The sequence below is a fragment of the Onychostruthus taczanowskii genome, unplaced genomic scaffold, assembly GCF_017590055.1.
Source record: "Onychostruthus taczanowskii isolate IOZ18803 unplaced genomic scaffold, ASM1759005v1 scaffold42, whole genome shotgun sequence".
Taxonomy (NCBI): domain Eukaryota; kingdom Metazoa; phylum Chordata; class Aves; order Passeriformes; family Passeridae; genus Onychostruthus; species Onychostruthus taczanowskii.
In genome coordinates this window covers 2,644,035-2,663,799 of record NW_024501682.1, presented here as the reverse complement: position 1 = coordinate 2,663,799, position 19,765 = coordinate 2,644,035, and the positions used below count along the sequence as shown (strand labels likewise).

At 38.6% G+C, this 19,765-nt stretch overlaps 1 protein-coding gene across 1 annotated transcript in view; it reads right to left on the bottom strand.

Annotated features, from left to right (window-relative positions):
• Window positions 1-3,070: 3,070 nt before the first annotated feature.
• Window positions 3,071-19,765, bottom strand: part of MTA3 (metastasis associated 1 family member 3) — a 132,877-nt gene continuing 116,182 nt past the window's right edge. The window contains exons 19-20 of the mRNA XM_041413555.1: window positions 15,486-15,513; window positions 3,071-3,092 (exon numbers count right to left, since the gene is read on the bottom strand). Coding sequence (XP_041269489.1) covers window positions 3,081-3,092; window positions 15,486-15,513 — 40 coding nt within the window. The 3' untranslated portion in view covers window positions 3,071-3,080. The remainder of the gene's footprint in view (window positions 3,093-15,485; window positions 15,514-19,765) is intronic.

Genomic DNA, 19,765 nt, shown 5'->3' with positions numbered 1-19,765 from the left:
CTCATATCATGGTAAGTACCAAACTTCTTGTCCTTGATTACAAGGTTCATGTTTATACTCAGTGTCATTGTTGATGACTGATATATGTTGGCTGGTTTTAAAATAAGTAACTTGGGAAGATTGATAAAGAAGTACAGAGTTCTGATTTGTTGTGGTTATACTGTTTCAATTTGCAGAGGAATGTGTCATCTTTGCTCACAGCCAGTGAAAAATATTTTAACTCAACAGAAAGCATGGAATTGCATGATATTGTGATGAGGAGTTTCACAATTTCTACAAAAATGTAAATCATTATGCCCAAACCCAGCAGGAGGAATACAACTTAAGCAAATCTTCCATTCACACTCTCAGTCAAAATTCACAGATAATCCTGCATCCGTCTCTGGAGAACATTTCAAGGGACAGATGAAGAGAGAGCAGGTAAAAACTAAGGTGCAATGCATGGTGTGCAGTTTCTCTGCGCACTGTGTGCAGTGTAGGAGAGAGGATGTCTCCCTGCAGCCGCACGCAGGTCAGCTGAAGGACAGAGCAGAAGTTGTTCCAGCTATCAGTCTCCTCCATGCCTTACCCACCCCGAGGCCAGGCTGTTGCAACCTGGGGAAGGGCTCTGCTGGGCAGAGGTGGAACATTATTTCCAGTGTATCCAGAGGAAGCACCTCAGCTTGGAGCTGCAAAGGATTCTTCCTTACCTTGGCTATTTGATGCAAAAGATAATGGTATCAGGCAGCTGGCTGCTGACAGGGAGCTGTGTTACCAGTTTCTCTCTCCTCAGAAGGAAAGAAGAAAAATGACTTCACATTGGACTATTACAGATACTAATACTTTTGTCAAAAGCAGGAACACACAGAGATTCTACAAAATACTGTCTAGACACTGGAGCACACTGACAAAAAGAAATAATTTGAGTACAAGCTCAATAAGGCAGGGTAAAAAAATCTACCACCTTACAGCTAACAACACTTTGAAAATGAGTCTGCTGTGTGTGATTTCACTGATGTCTGAGGGAGACAAAGCTCGTTATGTTCATGATTTTCATACTTTCATTCAAACAGATTGCTCAACAATCATGTTGTCTTTTTTCTAATGGGTGAGGAAGCTATTACACAGAAGGTATTTCCATATGTTGCAGTTAATAAAGGCAATTCTTACTAATAAGAGTAGGTTGTCTCCACTTAGCTATTTGATAAAAAGCCCTCCTATTTAGAGGAAAATGCAGATCCAGTGCCTAGAAGACTCCCAGAGCTGCACATTTCAGTGGCTACTGTAAAGTATTGTAGGTAGATGAATTCCAGGTCTTCTCCAACTGAGTCTGAATCAATGACATTCACTAAAACGTTCAGGGCATTAGGAGCAAGCACTTCCTGTCATCGACCTCTCTTTGTATCCACCCTTTTCTTGCTGGTGAAGGACAGTGGACAAGACCTGGATCCATCATTACGGAAAATCGTCAGCAAGTCCCTTCAAGAGGTCAGAGTGCTTTCTTCTTTGAAGAAGCATCTGGATCACTGTCTTAGGAGCTCAAAATTCTACATGGAGAGTATGGTTAGTTTTAGGCTGAGATCACAGATGCTCTTTCAGACTGAAACAATAAAATGTGTGGGGGAAATCCTTTTCGGAGGATCACCCAGAAGTATGAGATGTCACTTACATCCTTGTGTTTCTAACCACAAAGCTGGGTGCATGTCCACAACTGGATGAAAACCTCACACCTGTACTATGCTGTTAGAGCTACCTAGTAAACGGAGAGAAAAAAAACCAAAACTCTTGAAGCTCATCTCAGTTTGCTATGATGTGTACAGTGTCTGACCACATCTTTAAAAGATATATGGAATCCAAACCTATTGAAGGACAACTTGCCTCAGTTGATTGATATATCCCAACTAGGTTCACACAGCAGTGCTCCACACTGGATTTCTCTGGATTTCAAAGTAGGGCAGAGATTGTTCACCTGTAAGTACCTGAGTAGAAATAAAAGACCTGCCTCTGTTGCCATTCCCACCTTCAGGGAGACTGACAGTTTCCTACAAGTAGTTTCAAAAGGCACATCATCTCTCCATGGTAAGTATCCACCTGCAGCCTTACATTTATGAATTCAAAGCATTCTGCAAGACCTCTTTATCCAGACATATAAAAATGTAGAAATTATTTTGTGGAGAGACATTACTAATAGGAAATAATCTGTTTCTTCATGTCTTCTGGGAATGGTGTTCTGCTGGTTTTCACTATTCAGAATAGGCATCATGAAATGCAAAAAATACTCAAAGAAATGGGCAGATGTTTTCAAATACAGAGGCAACGGGACCAGTTCCTACACATGCAACTAGTCCGGCTGGATATTTACTGTCATACATAATACTGTCCAGGATTTTAAACTAAGCTAATATGGCCAACATTTTCAAAAACGGACAATAATTATGGGCATTTCCTAATTCAGTCTAAGTTTCAGAACTGCTGAACAATACCTGTCCTTGTGGACATTCAGTATAGAAAATCAAACCCAAGGTGACTCAAGCCAATACTGAAAAATATGAACACTTTGAGCTTGCAGTTCTGTTTGAAAATGCAACACCTCAAAGCTAAATTCCATTTTAGAGACACTGCAATAGTTTTAAAAGCTGCATATTTTTGCTGAGACACTAGAAGGCATAGACAAATCTGATGGGTGGACTCTGCATCAATTCAGAGGGACCAGTGCAAACAGCCCCTCCTTGACCAGCCAACACTGTTGTCTGGGAATGGAGGGAATCCGGGATAGGCCTGTACAGAGAACCAGAAGTAGCCCTTGCAGAGATGAGGGAAGACAAGGGCTGCTGTTGGATCCTGCCCAGAACACAGAACCCGGCCACAATATGTCCACACAATGTTTCTGTCTCAGAGATGTGGGAAGTCCTGTTATGTCTGCATTCACAATGAAACATGATTTTGACATTATTATGGTGCTGATGCTGCTATATCTTCAGTGTATGATGGTTCCTGGCTCTGTTCGGGCCTGCCTATTGTTCATGAGAGAATTTGTCTTTGCACTGATCGGAGAACAAGGTGTTCTGGAAGCTCTTTTCAGCTGTGACCTGGTGAACTTCTTACGGATTTTTCTGTAAGGAGGGAAGGAAGAAAGGAGGGAAAGAAGAGAGAGACAACAGAAGAGATAAATCTCAGTCTTTAACAGAAGACTGCACAAGAGCCAATAACAAACATAACAAATACTCTTACCAGAGCAGGAAGGCTAGTTCATGGAAAAGAGACTTGCAGTCAACAAGAGTCAGCCCTGTCCAGCAACTGATGATTCAGAGTTGTCTGATAATGGTCCATCAAAAAGTGAATTGGTGTTAGATAATACTTGAATAATAATATTTAATGACATTAAATCTTGGGCCAGAATGCCCAGGTAGTGAATCCTCATATGTGATATCAATACTGGAATGAAGGCCCACAGAAGAAAGGACCGTGTTAGCAGCCAGCGAATGTGCTACCTCTGTAAAAGTGGGAGCAACGGTTGTTATCTACACTGCAACACTTCTGTAGATAACACATGACCCAGAGCTCCGGGCATTTTTACTAGGGCCATTCAGGTGCAGTAAATTCACTTTCATTTTTGATTTTCAGCTGATAAATGAAACACATTAACTCCAGGTGGCCTTGTTGTTTGTATTGTAATCCTAAATATCCAAGGATGGTTAATTTTGAAGCATAAATACTTGCTGTGTTTCAACTGCTCTGTCTCTTTACTATTATAAATCGATAACCACAATGCTGAGGGTATCCAGGGTATGGTATCAGAAAAGGTACACACAGAGTATGCCAATCTTCATTGGTAGAGACCTGAACATTAGATACTGCACGAAAATTACCTATTTTCTGAATTTACTTAAGAATCCCAGCCTTCATTTGGGTAGTTTTATAAATTATAGGGATTTTGAGCTTATGGAAATGAATAAAAACAAACTGGGGCCTCTAATACTTAATGAGACCAGGGTTTGTAATTCAGACTTTTTGACTTGAAAATGTGACCTACAAACTGCAGGGTGATGAGGTGCCTACCTGCATCAAGGTTCTGAGATGGTAACTCAGGGAGTGGTTTTTCCCTTTCATCTAAGTGGGCTGTTACCTCTGAAACTGAAAAATGGTGGCACGTGACATTGAAAATACACGATCAGCTGTAAATAAATTCTGTTGAACTCTAAAATAGCAATTTTCATGTTAAATTTCAAACACTGGTTTGTTACTAGTTAGTTACAAGTTGAGTGCTCCACAAGGATGTAAGCTTCCACATTAACTAACTGGGCCACAGAAGAGAACATAAGGGGAAAAAAAAAAAACCTCAAACATGCAAAAAGCAGAAGAAAATACTCTGCTATTAGAGGTCAAAGGGAGCCTGAAAAATACATCTATTTTGGTTAATATATTTTAAAGGTTCAGAAATGTATTCCCTTTTGAAAGAAGGATGTCTTCATGTCCTGCAATACCAAATTAGGGTTTAGCACTATTCAGCAATAAGCACAACAGAAGAAAAGAAAAGGAATCACCAGAAAGTTCAGTTTCAGCTTTTCACACAACTCCACTGAGGAAGAAAACTCATTGCTTGACTATTCACTTTATATGATCATCTTAAATTAGGTCAAAAAAGATATTAAATTGATTGCAAAGATACTGCATACCTTCCAGAATGGTAAAACCATAGCAGTGTAATCTCAGACTGGCAGAAATGTGTCTATCTAAAACAATGAGACAGTCGGGCTTTATAAATTCATGTGAATAGACAATAGTCATTACCCACACCTATTACTAATGGGGATCATCTCCACAAAACCTTACAGAAAAGAGTTCTTTTTGATACGTTTGCAAAATTTTCTATTTATTTACAGAAGGAATGTGGTCATTAATCATTTGAGAAGCCCAAGGTTCAAATAATATTAGATCATTGTTTACCCTTCTGAATTTTCAATAAGGCAACTTTACAAAATGCCTAGAGGTTCCTGCTTATGAAAGTAATTTGCAGCTGACACTACATGTAAGGACAACAAGGGATTTGAGATTACAATTTGTCATTATTTTGTATGGACAGCAAAGTAAAAGATAACAGTTATTCCCATTAAACACTGGTCCACACACCAGCACAAAGAACACCAATGTGAAGGCAGAACAAAAAGATCATCACATTATTATATCAAGCAAGCCACAAACAGAGTCAACTCCTCACTTAGTATAAATGAAACTAGCTCTATATACTCTGTCAGAAAAAACTAATCTGGTAGGCACTATTAAAAGGCAATCCAGCACTTCTGCTTAAACAGGATTGTGAAAATGCTTCTAGAAATTAGCTTTCTGGGACACAGCCTTTCAGAAAAAAAACTGGAAGAATGGAAATTTCCACTGACTACATTACATGTTATATTTAAACAATCATTTCTCTAAAAGCCAAAACTGTTCTTTTTACTGCAAAAGTTATAGAACATGGAGGGACTGGATTCTTTACACTGAAGAATTTAGCATCTAAATACAGTTTAGCTTTTTGATAGGCATTCATCAGGTTTCATAATTCTTCGGAGTTTTTTTAACACTTAAACATGCAGGTTGCAATAACAGCTGACAAAAGACAGGATATTCAAAGATAAAATTGTTGTCACCCTTTCACTCATAGCACTTTGCCCTCCCCCAAAGATACACTGAACTAAGGGCAGAGTCAATTTTAATGCTCAATTTCCTGTCCCTCTTTCAGTTAATACCAGCCATATGTTTTAATTACATAAAGCTTTTATTTGGCAATGGCAATAAATGCCTTTAATATCTGTATTGTTGGTAACATCCTTTGCAGTTGTTAGGACAGATTAATTGCCATTTTCCCTGGCTTTTTTTCCTTTGACTTTTGTACTAGTTCTTGAAGCGTGATGCATTACAGGCTTGAAATGCAAATTCAGAAGTATTTTAAAGCCTCCATTTTGAATTTCCAGCCTTCTTGAGATCAAAGGTATGAGAATGAACTAAATATTTAATAGGGCATCAGTATATAAAGCCCACTGTGCTCATTTTTATGTCAAATGTGATGCACTGGTGTAATGTAGGAATAACACAACTTTTTTATGTGTGCATGACATTTCAATTTGTAACTGCAGATAAAGGTATACAAGACCCTTGGCACATAGGGAAATATGGAAATGTAGATAAGTCTTACTAAAGGCCTAGATGAAGACCTAATGTCTCTGTTCAAATTTCATGCACAGACTGGAACCTCATGGATAGAAATAATAGTTAGGCTGTACAGGGCATTTATGGCACACTTAAATTTAATCGTGAGAGTCATTATAATTAACCAACCCTTTCTCAGGATCCAAGTGTGTTCCATGTAACTCACCATCTGCTGAAGTGAAGCACAATCCTATATAATCTATTCTGTCCAGACTTCTCAGGAATAGGAAAACTGGGAGCAAAATTTCACATTTGCAAAAGCTGACTCAAAGTTCCCTTCTCTAATTCTGCCACACACTAAAACAGCATCAATTTTTAAACTTGACTAGAAGAGAGGCCTCCAACTGGCATTAGTCAAGAATGTGTTTTCAAGCCTTTTCTAGTAGGACTGGAAGGCATTGCCTGTTTTAAGTTTGTTGATATAGTGTTACTGTACTATATATAAGCTGTTGTGCATCCGTCTTGCCTCCTCTGCACTGGGCTTAGAGTTGTGACGGCTACACTGACTTTGGTCTTACCAGCTGTACCAAAAGTACTTAAGAAGCTTTATTAAATAAATACAAGTTACACAAGAAGTTTCTACAGTGATAGAAATTAATTGCATGCAAATGCCCACTGATTTTTCAGCAGATGACAAATCTTGTTTTGAAAGAAACTTTTCCCTAGGAAGAGGAATTGCCTTCAACATGCATGCACTTGTGAGATGTCCATAACTCTTCTTAAATATCAAGGTCCAGAATTGCTTTTGGTGCTCTGTTTCCACCAAAAATATGCTAATAACCTAATACAAACCTGACTACAGAGTCTGAAGCTCAGGGACACAGTTTTGTTTTCCTCACTCTCCCTAAATTAGTTTGATATTTTTGCCTCAGTCTTTCTTAGACTGATGCCATTTGAGCAACATTCTCATATGTAAGAATTGGCACTGTGGAAATGTATTGTTATCCAATTGCTCGTAGCACAAGGAACACCCCCTGGTCAGCAGCAGGCATAAGAAAACTGATTTCCCACACAATATTAGTTGAAATTCCATATAATATTTCCATTGGGGTGAAGTATTCTGCTATGACTTTCCAAGTGTAAACAGCAATATAAATGTGCTAGATGCATAAATACTGCCAACACTGGCAGAATTTTGTGTTCTGGCACAAATTATGTGTGAAACTTGCAATCAGTCTAACCACAGAGCCATTCAGAAAGAAAACAAGGCTAAAAAAATAAGAAATGTTTGTGAAATTGCTGGTGCTACACGGCAATATAAATTTTGTGCAATGTAAATTTTCAGTGAAAATTCACAGCCACTTAGAAAAAAAACCAACTATTTAAAAGAATAACCATAATTCCTTGGTGGGTATTAGATTAAAAAAATCACTTATTTCTCTAAGGGCTTCTTTTATCCAGAGGTATATTTTAACCATGCAGTGAATTAAATTACAGGAGGGGGTACTATCTTAGAAAGCTGATAGGTTTTTCATTCATTTCAACAGGTTTTAAACATAGTGAAAGGCCAAAACATGTGCAGTGCTACTTGCTGAAAGAGAATTTAACTGGGATGAAGCTGTAGGCACAGATCCTTAGAAACCTGATATGTTACTGACTGAAGAATTCACAGCACTTCCTACATTTCTACCTGCGTGCAAATGAGAAGTATTTTATTTAACTCTTTGGCTTGCTGCTTTAGACTTTGTTTTCCCCCTCAACACTTTCAGGATGAAGATTTCCCATATTGCATTAAAATCTTAATCGAACCTCAACATGATGGAAACTAGTTAAAAATATGTTTGGAAGGCAGAAGTGGGTTCACACTGATACACCTTTTAAAAATAAGGGCCTTGGGAAATGTTAATTTATAAAAACAAAATGTAAGGCTTTAATAGGTATGGGACTATTGGAAAGCTGTTGCCATGAGCCACATAACTGCACTATAAAACCCATGCAGCAGATAGAGTGATATAACCTTTACAAGATTAAAGAGGTGCTGCTGTAGAAACGCCAACATTATTTAAATGTTTTAAGAGCTTATCTTATTTTTCTCCTCCTAGCAAGGAAATGTTTTCCTTTGCTAGTGTTTATCTTCCAATATTTTATCAATATTTATGGAGCAAGACTGTTCTCTATGAACAATAACTTTTAGGCACATCAGTTACAAATTACTGTGTCAGATCTTCCTAAGCAGCTTAAGATAACACATTTTTCAAGTACTGCATCACTTTGAGGGCTTCTCTGATGTTTTGTGTTTCAAAGCATCAGCTGATAGCTACTATGTATATATAGAAGGCCATTAATAATGGGGTTAAAGCATTTTCTTTATTGGAAGGAAAAATCCCAGGTCAAGGGTTTAAAGGGCAGACTTCTATGACTGACCTACTGTATGGCACAAGCCACCTCTGTCTTTTCGACCTGCTGCTGATCTAAATCTAAATCACCTTGGAGCAGAAACCATCTCTTTATGTGCATTTCTAGAGTGCCTAGAACAACAGGTCAATCTACTATTGAAATATCCTCTGTTGAAATTATTTCTATACAGTTTAATTGCTAGCAACTGTCATGGCTTTTGGAATAATCAACTACCTCAATAGATTTTTCCATATTTTCATTTTCCCTGAAAATATTTCATTAATATTCTAAAGCGGTTGAGCAGAGAAAGAATTCATGAAACAAAGTCCTACTCTCAGCACCACTACTCATTTTTCAGTTGCATGCTGGAACTGAAAAAACTTCTAGCCTCTAAGAAACATTATGAAGAGATGCTGTCATACACTGGTCATCACATGATGAATAAATCTCAATGCCAACAATCAGCAGTGAGAATGTCCTCACAGCTCATCTGTGAGCTTGGTATTTACCACCAAGAGGCTAAGGTTACCTATTGCTGAGATGACAAATGTGACACATCAGTTTGGGTGCAAGGCTGACTTCTCACATAAGTCAGAAGCACAGAGGTCCTACCAGGGGTAGAAAGAATTAGAAAACACCGTGATCTAGTTGGTAGGAACGATGGACACCACAGAGCGAGCATGGACTTGCCCTGTGTTGTGGGTGGAGCTTTGTGAGCTCAGCAGGGACAGCACCTCCCACACAGCGGTGATGAAGGCAGAGCCATGCACAGAGCCGTGTTTCTCAAATGGTCCTTCCCTCATGGATGGGAGAAAAGCCTGTCTTTGAATTCATGGCATTTCACCAGTATCCAGCTTTGTAGAGTGGAATAGAACTACTAAGTCCTAGCACAGGAAGCTTGATGGAATGGGTAAAAAAGTAAATTATTCAGACTCCTTCAAACAAAACAATGGCTCAGGCTCGTACCTCAGCTACAGGACAGCTGCTCTCCACTTTATCTGAAATTCATTAGCCTCCCCTTAGTTACCTTATCCTGCAGAGCCTGCAAGGCAGGAAGTCTGCTTTATGCAATAAAGGGTTGCTTAACCTCTCCTCCCTGGGAAGAAACACACAAGATCACTGCAGATGTGTCAATACACCAGCACTCTGGGTATCCAGGGAGGCAGAAATCCTTCCACAGCTCACAGGCACAAGCACCAGCAGATTTCAAGGCAACTCCTTTATTCTTCCTAACTATATCAGCAGGGTGAAGATGAATTCCTACTCTACCAAGAGGAATTTTCAAAACCATCTATCTATTCTGCAGCAGGATGGCCATTCTGTATATTGATTAAACATCACCTGCTATGAGATGAAAAATTTACCCACCTGGCAGCAAATAATTTTTCCTGAGACAAGCAAGAAACTAAAGAGAAGGTGCATCAGAGAAAGCTGGCTAACAGTGGAACACAATGTTGCTTTCAACCACTCCCCAAACACCTTGCATATTAATTCAAATTTCCAGCATTATCCCAGACTCTAAGATGACAAAAAGGTACAGAACATACAACTTCTGTTTCTGGCCTTGAGCTCCAAGCATTAAGTGCCATTTCCCCAGCAAGATTAAATTCTACATTGAAAACTTTCAAAAACATTGTGTCAACTAAAATTGCTCATTTAAGTCCAAGATAATAGAAAACTCCCTATTATATGTTTCATAAGAAAAAAAAAAAAAAAAGAAAGCTACTATACTTCTACAATATTATTAGTATTTTTTTGTCTTTCTTTTCTTACCTTGCTTATTTAATGAGGTTTTTGGCCTGAACACCGTGCTTTACAATACTACAGCTTATAATATTACCTGAGGCTCAAAAAGATTGACAATATGCTTCCATTTTATCAATTATGCATATACATTTCCTGGAATAACATATGTTCCACTAGGGGATATTTGGAGGAGGTTCTTGCTGGATACTAGCTATTAAGCAAGGGCTGAAAAATAAAAATTATTCAGTCTTACCAGAAACAGTTGGAAAGCCAAAGTTTCCTTACAAACCCATCCCCTGGGGCATTGCTTCACACCATCAACCTCTTGCATAATCAGCAGTTTTCTACACACAGAAGCTCCAGTGCAGAATATGGATTAGAAAGTCGTAGTGTGGCATCAACAGAGGAAAGCTTTGCCACAGAATGATTTGATGCTAATTTCTAAGGTCATTTTCATGTCAAGGGTTGAAGATTTTTTTAAATTTTTAAAAAATATTTACGCGACCAAAGGTCTATTCAAGTTCATTTTCTGCCACTCATCCTGCTCTCCACATTTATGGCCAGCACTTTTCACATCAGTATCTCATAGTTCTTGTTGGACTGGCTATTTGAAAACTGCACAGCATCCTAAAGAGTAGCTGTACACCAATATCACTCAAGCTTACAGACAAAATGGTGGAGCTAGAGAAAGCCTGAATTAAATTACTTGTCTGGTGTCTCACATCAAACAAGAGGCAACCTTGGAATTTTAAAGTTTGGATCTGTATTTTCTTCACAACACTTGAATAGTATTTTGTCAAGTAAATGTTTTAGCCTCTACTCATAGCACAAGTTACAAAAACAGCCAGTCAAGTCTCCTTAGATGTTTTTACAAGAGCTGTTAGTTATCTCTGTGATTGACTTTCACAGTCACAGTCAATATGTTCTCCGTGGTATTTTATATTTAAAATGCCTATGTAGTTACTTATGCAAGATTTTTGCACAAAAAGAGACCAACTAACACTTGTTTTTCGACAGCCTTACCTACATTTATGCCAGAGGGTCATGAGTTTAAAAAAATCCAAAATTATCAGGGAAAGTATTGAGAATGAGTGATTAAATACATACAATGAAATATTGACTAATTCAGAATTAAATCCTCTATCTGTAATTTGAAATGAAGACTCTGATAAAGGACAATTTAGAAATTAAATTTAGTGGGCAGTTCTGTGTGAATTTTAAGACTGTGAGGATCACAGACACCATATTTTTGAACACATTCACCACTGTACAATTTTATAATCTTTTTTGCTGTTTAACTTTAGCAACAATGTGTTCACCACAGGGCTTACAGTTTCCCTGCCTACATGTACATTATTGCTATGTATTTCTCTGCCTTCAGATGAAATAATTCTTAACTCCGTGTCCAGCTTCTATGAGTTATTGCTCACATAGCACAGAAATAATAAAAAGTGAAAAATATCCCTGAACAGTGATATTAAACAGTATTTGAGGATTACAATCATCAATATCTAAGATCTAATGTGAGAAACTACCATGGTTTATGAATAGGAATGGAGAGAGTAGACTAATTTTAGATCTAAGCTGATGTTACTATAGCCTCACTATAGATAACAGCTGTATAATTAATGTTGTCTCTATCTTTTGTTTGATATTAAATATGGGTCTGACAAGTTTGCATTTTTTATTTTGCTTTGATTGTTTCCCAGGGTTTTGACAGAGAAATTGGCTTCCCATACAAAGATGCTTATTTATAGAAAAATTTCTTCTTGTTCAAAACCAAATTGGTTTTAACTCCCACAATAGAAGACGGCCAAATATTACAAGATGACACATTCCCACTGGGTATGTGGATTTAGGAAAAAGCTAAGAAGCAAGCTAACAAAAAGCTAAGCCCTAAGACTTTCAGTTAAAACATTTGATAAAGAGGATTGGGTTCAGCTACACCAAATCCTCTGTGCAAACACAAAAAACAGCTTCTGAAAAAAAAAACCCTTTTGAAATGCGTAACCATACTGCAGGAAACTCTAAATTTGTCAAGAATCATAAGAAAACAGGTTAAAAGAACTGCATGGCATACCAATCTAACATCAACATCATATAGAGTGTATTGGTGATGCACTCTAGCTGATGGGCTGACCTCAGGAATGGATTTAAGTGCTTTGCGGAATTGGTCCTGGAAGGTCCAACAAAGAAAACAAGTTTTTTGGAAAAGTCAAGTGCTTATATAGGAGCTTCTCCTCCAACATCTATGTTTAATACAATCCTTAATGCATTTATCATCCCTGTATTTCATATAAGTTGCTGAGGTTTTCTTTCCCTCCCAAGTTTCCCAAGGCAACAAAATTTTACCAAAAAAATTACAGTTTTGGAAATCATATTTCCCTTCCCAAATATAAAATTTTCTGGCTATTTTTGCACCAACAGTATGAATGTGAGAGAACAATTATCAACGGCAGTGGAGAAGATCGCAAGTGGCTGAGTGACCCTCCTAAACGTGCCTCTGTTTTTTAGCTGAGCCATGTGAATTAACCACATTCAAGCTCTGACCTGAGATGCAATTACAAAGCAAACTTTAGTATCTAAGCCCCCCTGGAGAGGCAGCATATTTGAATTTCTGCTCACAACAGGGCAGGATCATTTCACAAGAGCCAAAGGTGTGACTCTTCAGGCAGCAGTAACTAGGTCATTTACAGCCATCTGTTCCTAGCCTCAGCCTCCCTGCGGTCATCACCAAAGCTGTGTGCTAATTAATTTTCACCTGCTAATCACTGCAGACAGCTTTGAAACTAACAAATCATCCAGTTTCAGTCAACAGCTTCTGGGCTCCTGTGGGTGGCATTTCCATGAGACTTCATTACCAATAAAGGTAAAGAGTTTTCTCTGAAAGAAGATCCCCTCTAAGGCTTCTGACCTGCTCCATGTGGAGCAGTGCTCTGGAAGAATGAGAAGGCTTCATCTGATTCTTCAGGCCTCCAAATCTTCAAAAGCTATTAGGCACCTTCTTAATTTTGTGTCTGAGGAGCTAGTTATATAAATGCTTGGAGATATAGACTTAAAAGAGTTGATTTACATGTCATGGGAGATCTGTGAGGAAGAAGGGAACTGGATCATGGTTTTCCATGTCCTAGGCAAGTGCTCCAAACACTGCAACATCCTTCCACTGCCATATGGCTTTAGATAGGGTAAGTAGCTTACTGCAGTGCTGCTGAAACTCCTTTTTAAACTGTGAGAAGATTAATCTACAGCTCCAAACCAGAATTGTATTGTATTCCATTTGATCTGAAGACTGATAAAGCAAACCCCATAGCAGTAGGTGTTTTTCAAACCTCCCAGCTCTATCCAATGGCACAATTTACACTGAGCTCTGAGGGATTTTTGTGGACATGTTTTCCTTGTATGTAGCCATGACTCCCTAAGTTAAAAAAATATTCACATTCTTCAAATGAGTTGTTTTTAGCTCCATGGAATGAACCTGCTTTTAAAAACAAACATTTGCATTATCACAATAGTGCTAGTTCGATTTAGTAGGTATTATAAAGAGTCCAACAGGAAAAAATCATGTAGGTAAATACTGAAAGAAAAAAATGTCTTTAGACCCGTGAAAGCTGCTCAATGAGAAATGAACGGTAAGAGATTATGATCTAGTTTCTATGATACTGCTTGTGATTCCATATCACAATACCTCATCTGGGGGTCAGAAAAGTATAGTTTCTAAGATGTGAACAGTGCACAGCATTCATGAATAGACCACACGAAATAAGATAACATCTCACAGAAACTTTTATGCTCTCTCATGAGCATATAACAGCTTTGAATGGAAGTTAACCAAGTAGGATGGCTCCTAAACTGTAGCATGGACAATTCCTCCCCAAATTCTTCACACACAGTATTGTCACAGTGACTGGAGAGAGCTGTCAGTTCACCTGGACTCAGATGTGGCCAATCAATAAGATATTTGCAATCCTATCAGCAGGAATTAAACAGAATTCTAAGGGATATATTCTGTAATCCCTGCTTTTCAAGATGCATGACAACTATATAATACAACAGAAGTAAAGGAGATGGAAAATTACATCCTTAGAGGCTGATATGGCTTTTTGTTAGAGAGCTGGTGCATCACATTGTCAGGCAGCTGATGCTCCAAGAGTGCAGCCAGGCATCTTCTTGCAGCTGGTTACAGGACTGGGGTCTAAAGGCCATGGTGCCATGCAGGTAAGAAATGAAAATACACTATGCCCAGGATCCAATTGTGGTGTAGTTCAAAACCAGGATCCCAATTCAAATCAAAGTGCCTCATCTTTACAAAAAACAAAGGTCAAAAATACCTTTTTTTTTGTTTTGGCACACAGTTTTTTTTGCACAGCTGGGGCCAACTGGAAAAGAAAGAGTAAACACACCCATGGACATTTATGTGATAGCAATTGTACGTGTGAAGAGGAAGAAGGAGCAGAACAGTTAGCACTGGAATTCTGGCTCGGATGGAGACCTGCAGCTCTGCACTGTGTATCAGACCCCAGGCACCAAAGCCTTACTCCTCCAGTTTTCCCTTTTCTCCTGGCAACGTGCTGCAACTCAAGCACTGTGCATGACCTCGCCTAAGCCTGGCTTAAAACACACGTGGGAGAGAGAGGGGGCAGGGGCAGGTCACCCAACTCTTAACTCGGGCTTTGGCTCCCGCAGGTTTTCAGTTTGTGTACAGGTTGTGTACAAGGTACAGGTTGGGCTTTCCACAGATAAAGCTGCACTGCAGAGAGGGCCAGCAGCACGTGCAGGAGCACGAAGGGTGATGAGCACTAGCATGGCTCTCCCCCACTTCTGCATGAGAAGCAGACCACTGACAGCACAGCAAGACTCAACATTCTGCAGAAGCTGGTTGTCACACATTCTCTTCTTTCCCAACATGCAACTTTGGATTTTCAGCTTTTTTGTGTGTGCTATGAGACATGCATAAATAAAAATGAGTGGTACCAGGTAATTATCACAGCAATTGTGATATCCTTACGTAGCACCTCAACAAATCAAGGGAAGATTTTGCCTTTTGGAGACAGAACATGAAGTGAGGGATAAGAAAATTGCCTATATAATGCTGCCACAGGGATGCCTCTCAAATAATTTTATCAGCAAAAAAAGGAAGCCATGTCTGCTGGTAACAGCTAAAGATCACGTTCTAATTTTAGCAGTTGCAGTTAACTCATTCCCAATGGAGTTGCACTTACCGTGAGAAGGTTTCTAACTGCTTCAGCACTGAAAGGAAACAAGCATTGAGTCATTCAACTGCAGATCTATATGCAAATATGCTTTTTGGCCCATGAAGGGAAAGCACATAGAATCCGCTGCTATAGCGCAGTCAGCCAAACATTTCCACACATTTCTTATAATGCAAATGCTGAAAAAAAAAAAATTCATTTACCAACCAGTGTTTTAGCTGTCCCTACACAAGTCTGATCATTGGCATGCACATGCACTCTGTTAGGGACAGAGCGTTTGTATAGGAAATAGAGGCACACTGCATACCTAGAATTGGTGAGAAAAGTTTTTATCAACAGATATATTCCCCTTGACATTGAATGGTTCAACAGTAATATTATTAATTTTACTCAAAGGTTATGTTTATATCATATATAACTCAAGATATATTAAGCAAATATATTACATTTTACTAAGGTTCTGAAGACCATAATGAACTGTTCAATTTTTTCAATTATTAATTCTCAGAATAGCAATTCTGTGTAAAAAATTTAGTTCCTCACAATATGGTCATTTTCTCTGTTGACCTCTATTGCATCTACAATAGAATCCACATCACCCAAAATACTTCCTTATAGCAAAACTAACTGATTTAGTAAAAAGAAATTAATAAAATGCTTTTATAATTAGGAGACTTCTGGCTTATCCTAAAGCATGCATGTAGTGCTAGGAGAATCCTAGCAACTAATATCTAGGGATATTAAAAAAAAGTAAGGACACCCTTCTGGTGAGCAGTGATAAACATGAGGCTCTTTAAAGAGTGATTTTTTTCAATGAATTCTGTAAACAGATGTGCACTTCAGAATAAAATCTTGAGCAAGTTACTTCACAGTAGGGAATGAGAATTTCTTTTTCATTTGAAAAGGATATAAATAAAGAAAAAATACAAAAATATTAAATCCTGTAAAGGTCAACAAAATTACGATGTAATGTCAAAAGGTAAGTGTTCTCGAACTGCCATGTGGTTTTCTGCCTAGATTAGTCCCTGCTGTGAGCCTGTGACTGATCAGGGACAGGGAAATCCCATGGGAGCTGGTCTCACACAGGCATCAGGGAGGATTTGGAATGAAGAATGCAGGTTGTCACTAGAAATGAAACAGCAGAACTGGGGACCTCTGTATTCATTGGCAAAATTCACTGAGCACACTGACAGTATTCAGAAGGACATCCACGTAACAAAATTCATGAGGGTGATCCCTTCAAGGCACTAACAAGCAGACAGATGGAAAGACTCTGTCTCTCCCCCAAAGTGGCCGTGGGCAGTAACAACTGGGGATCAGCACCGTGTTAGTATGCAGCCAGCTCTGCAGAGGCAAGCGGGCTGGGAAATAGGGAAACACAAATGGAATTTCCACGGCCATTTTTTCTCAGATGTGCAGAAACTGATAAACAACAAGGGAGCCAATGGCTTTCAAATAGCTACAATTTAAAACAAAAGCCAAGCTGAAATGCATGAGGATGTGCATTACAACTGATACAAAACACATTCCTGTTCTACTCAGAAGGGCAGATTAGCACCCAAAAATTTGTTAAACTTCAGATGTAAACTCCAGTCCTTGTGTTTCCATGATACACAAGCTCACACTGATTTTTTAAGACTACCTGCAGGCATTGCTGAACTCCGGCCTGAGTGTAGAGAGAAGGGCACTGCCCTAAAATTCTAGGGTAACTCTGAGGGTTACCATGGAAAGCTCAGATATAATTCCCATAGTTATTTTCACTGCTCTTAATATTTCACATCCATTGCTACCAATACCACAAATATGTGAGCAATTAGATACAGAAGCAGTTAGATACAGAAATAATACTGCTGCTTAAATTCAGAGAGGAAAGGGTGATTATTAAAAATATTACTAAAAATTCTTCTAAAATGGAGTAATAAATACGTATATTCACCTTATCTATTGATGAATTATAACTTTGAGAATGCTCATGTGCATCTTGGGTTTGATTAGCATGAAAGAGACTGGTACCTCCTCTTTTAGTCTAGAAGCAATATTATTACTCTTTTTTTTTTTTCCTCTGCAAATATCAACAATCTATTATTGGCTTTTTAATCTAAATTTCTGCAAAAATTTACCCTCTAGACTCCCTACTTGATATTTTATAGATATGTGCATCTTAAGCATTAATTCACTAGACAAAAAGAAATATTTTAGGACAGAGAAATGAAAATTGTTGTGGACTGTTGCAAACAATACTGAAAAATATTTCCTTTTTTGCAGGCTTCAATTACACTGAAAAATATTTTTTCCTTTTGCTATAATTAGCATGTGTCTCTCTCATATGTATTTTTAATGAACAAATTCACATGATAAAACAGATTGGATCCTGATGGAACACAAAAAAGTTCCCTAAAGATCCAGTTGTGACCTTAGATGGGGTGATTGTTTCTTATCTGAGTGTTCAGAACCTAATGGCTACTCCCTGGCAGCTTATTCTAATTTGCTGCTTTTTTTGGTGTGTTTTTGTTTTTGTTTTATTTTTTTTTATTCTTTATCAGGACTGGGTAAATTGTGTGCTGCTTTTTCAAAAATCTCCTCCCTAGCCATCTCTTCCCATTGCAATTATATTACATTCAACTTTGCTTTTCAACTTTGTCCTGGCAGTGCTGAGCTGCGTGATCTCCTATCACAGGACAGGCTGCCTGTCAGGGACTGCTGTCGGTCTCCACCTGCCCTCAAAGAACAGAGCATTTAATTGTTCTCTTGGACATCCGGGCATTCCTAGCAGCAGAACCTGGCAGTGCTTTCCACTTGGAGCTCTAAAGGCTGGAGACTTGCAGAGCCCAGAGGAGAACAAGCTACCCCAGCTCTAAATAATCTCAGAGCAAAGGTGAAAGGAATCAAAGGAAAAAATTAGAAAGGAGACACATGTGAGGGAAGGAGTCAATGGAGATGGTATGAGGACAGGAAAGTACCAAAAAACAAAAAAAAAACCAAAACCAAAAAAAAAAAAAATCAAAAATGGAAAACCTCTCTGAAAGACAAGGAAGAGATCTCATGTGAAATAGTTTCAAAGGATAAAAAGCATTCCCTGCTGTGCTGCTCCAGCACTGCCAGAGATGCAACAGCACATGTTCAGGCATCTCCTTGTTTGAGGAGTGTCAGTGAGGTCCAACTTCCCTGTGTTCCTCATACCGTGAGGTTTCACATATTACTTTAAACTGTTCATTATTTGGAGAAGAGTAGCAGACACAGACCCCTGAGGACTAAGTGCCTTGCTTGTGCCCCACCCTGGCTGCAGAGCCAGAGACAGCTCTGCTTTCTCCCTGGTCTGGGTATGGGGTCTGCAGCCCTGGAGTGAGGAGGGGGATTTCCTGGGATGAGAACAATCAGAGCTATCACAGATGAGTGATTTGCAAAGCCAGGACTCATCCCACTACACTTCAACCACCTGGAATTTAAACATCTAGTCCAGGTAAGTTGTCTGGGCCGCCTCCCAGATCAGTGCCCGTGTAAGACTCTTCTCATCCTTTGACAGGCACTTCTCTATAACACTGGGAAAAAAATTAAATTGAAAATTCTACAACTTCAAAAGGTAATCAGTCTCACTTTCAGGATCCAATTGCTAGGGATTAGCCTGATATTACTAAAGTCTTTGTATCAAACAAGTCTCAAAATGCCATCAATCTGGGCTGGAATCAGAAGCCTAAGAGCTCATCAGCTCAGCAGCCTCTTACCATTCTCTCTGAATTGTTGCATTCCTCAAAAAAAACCATGAAGTGCCATAATCAATTAAATTGAAATAACCACCAGATTATCATGTGCTAGTATGTTAACTTTCCTAGACGAATCTGCCATTAATGGGATTAAATGTGCACATTTTCCATGCTTATCTCTGTATGTATATGTTCTTTCTCTTCCCTGTTTTTATTATCTAGATTTTTCTTCAACTACCAGATTTTCTAGGCTTGTGAAATAATCACAGAAGTGAGGAACAGTCTGATGTTACTTGCTGTAATTAAGCAAGATATTAAAGGTTTTTAAATAACAGGCCCTTTTAAAAGAAAAAAACAAAAAACAGACTGTAACTTGTCTTAGTCTGAATTAAATCAAGGAGGGGCCAGACAGGGGAAGACAAGAACAGAATAGAGGAACCTCCAGAAAAATAGTGACTCTTCCATGATATCAAGCTCTTTTGGGGAAAGCAGAAGCTCATTAAATTTTACCAATTAATCTGTAAATGAAAGGTTGAAGGAGATTATCATCTCAGTTGCTTTTAAAGGAAATCGACTTCTAGCCTGGAA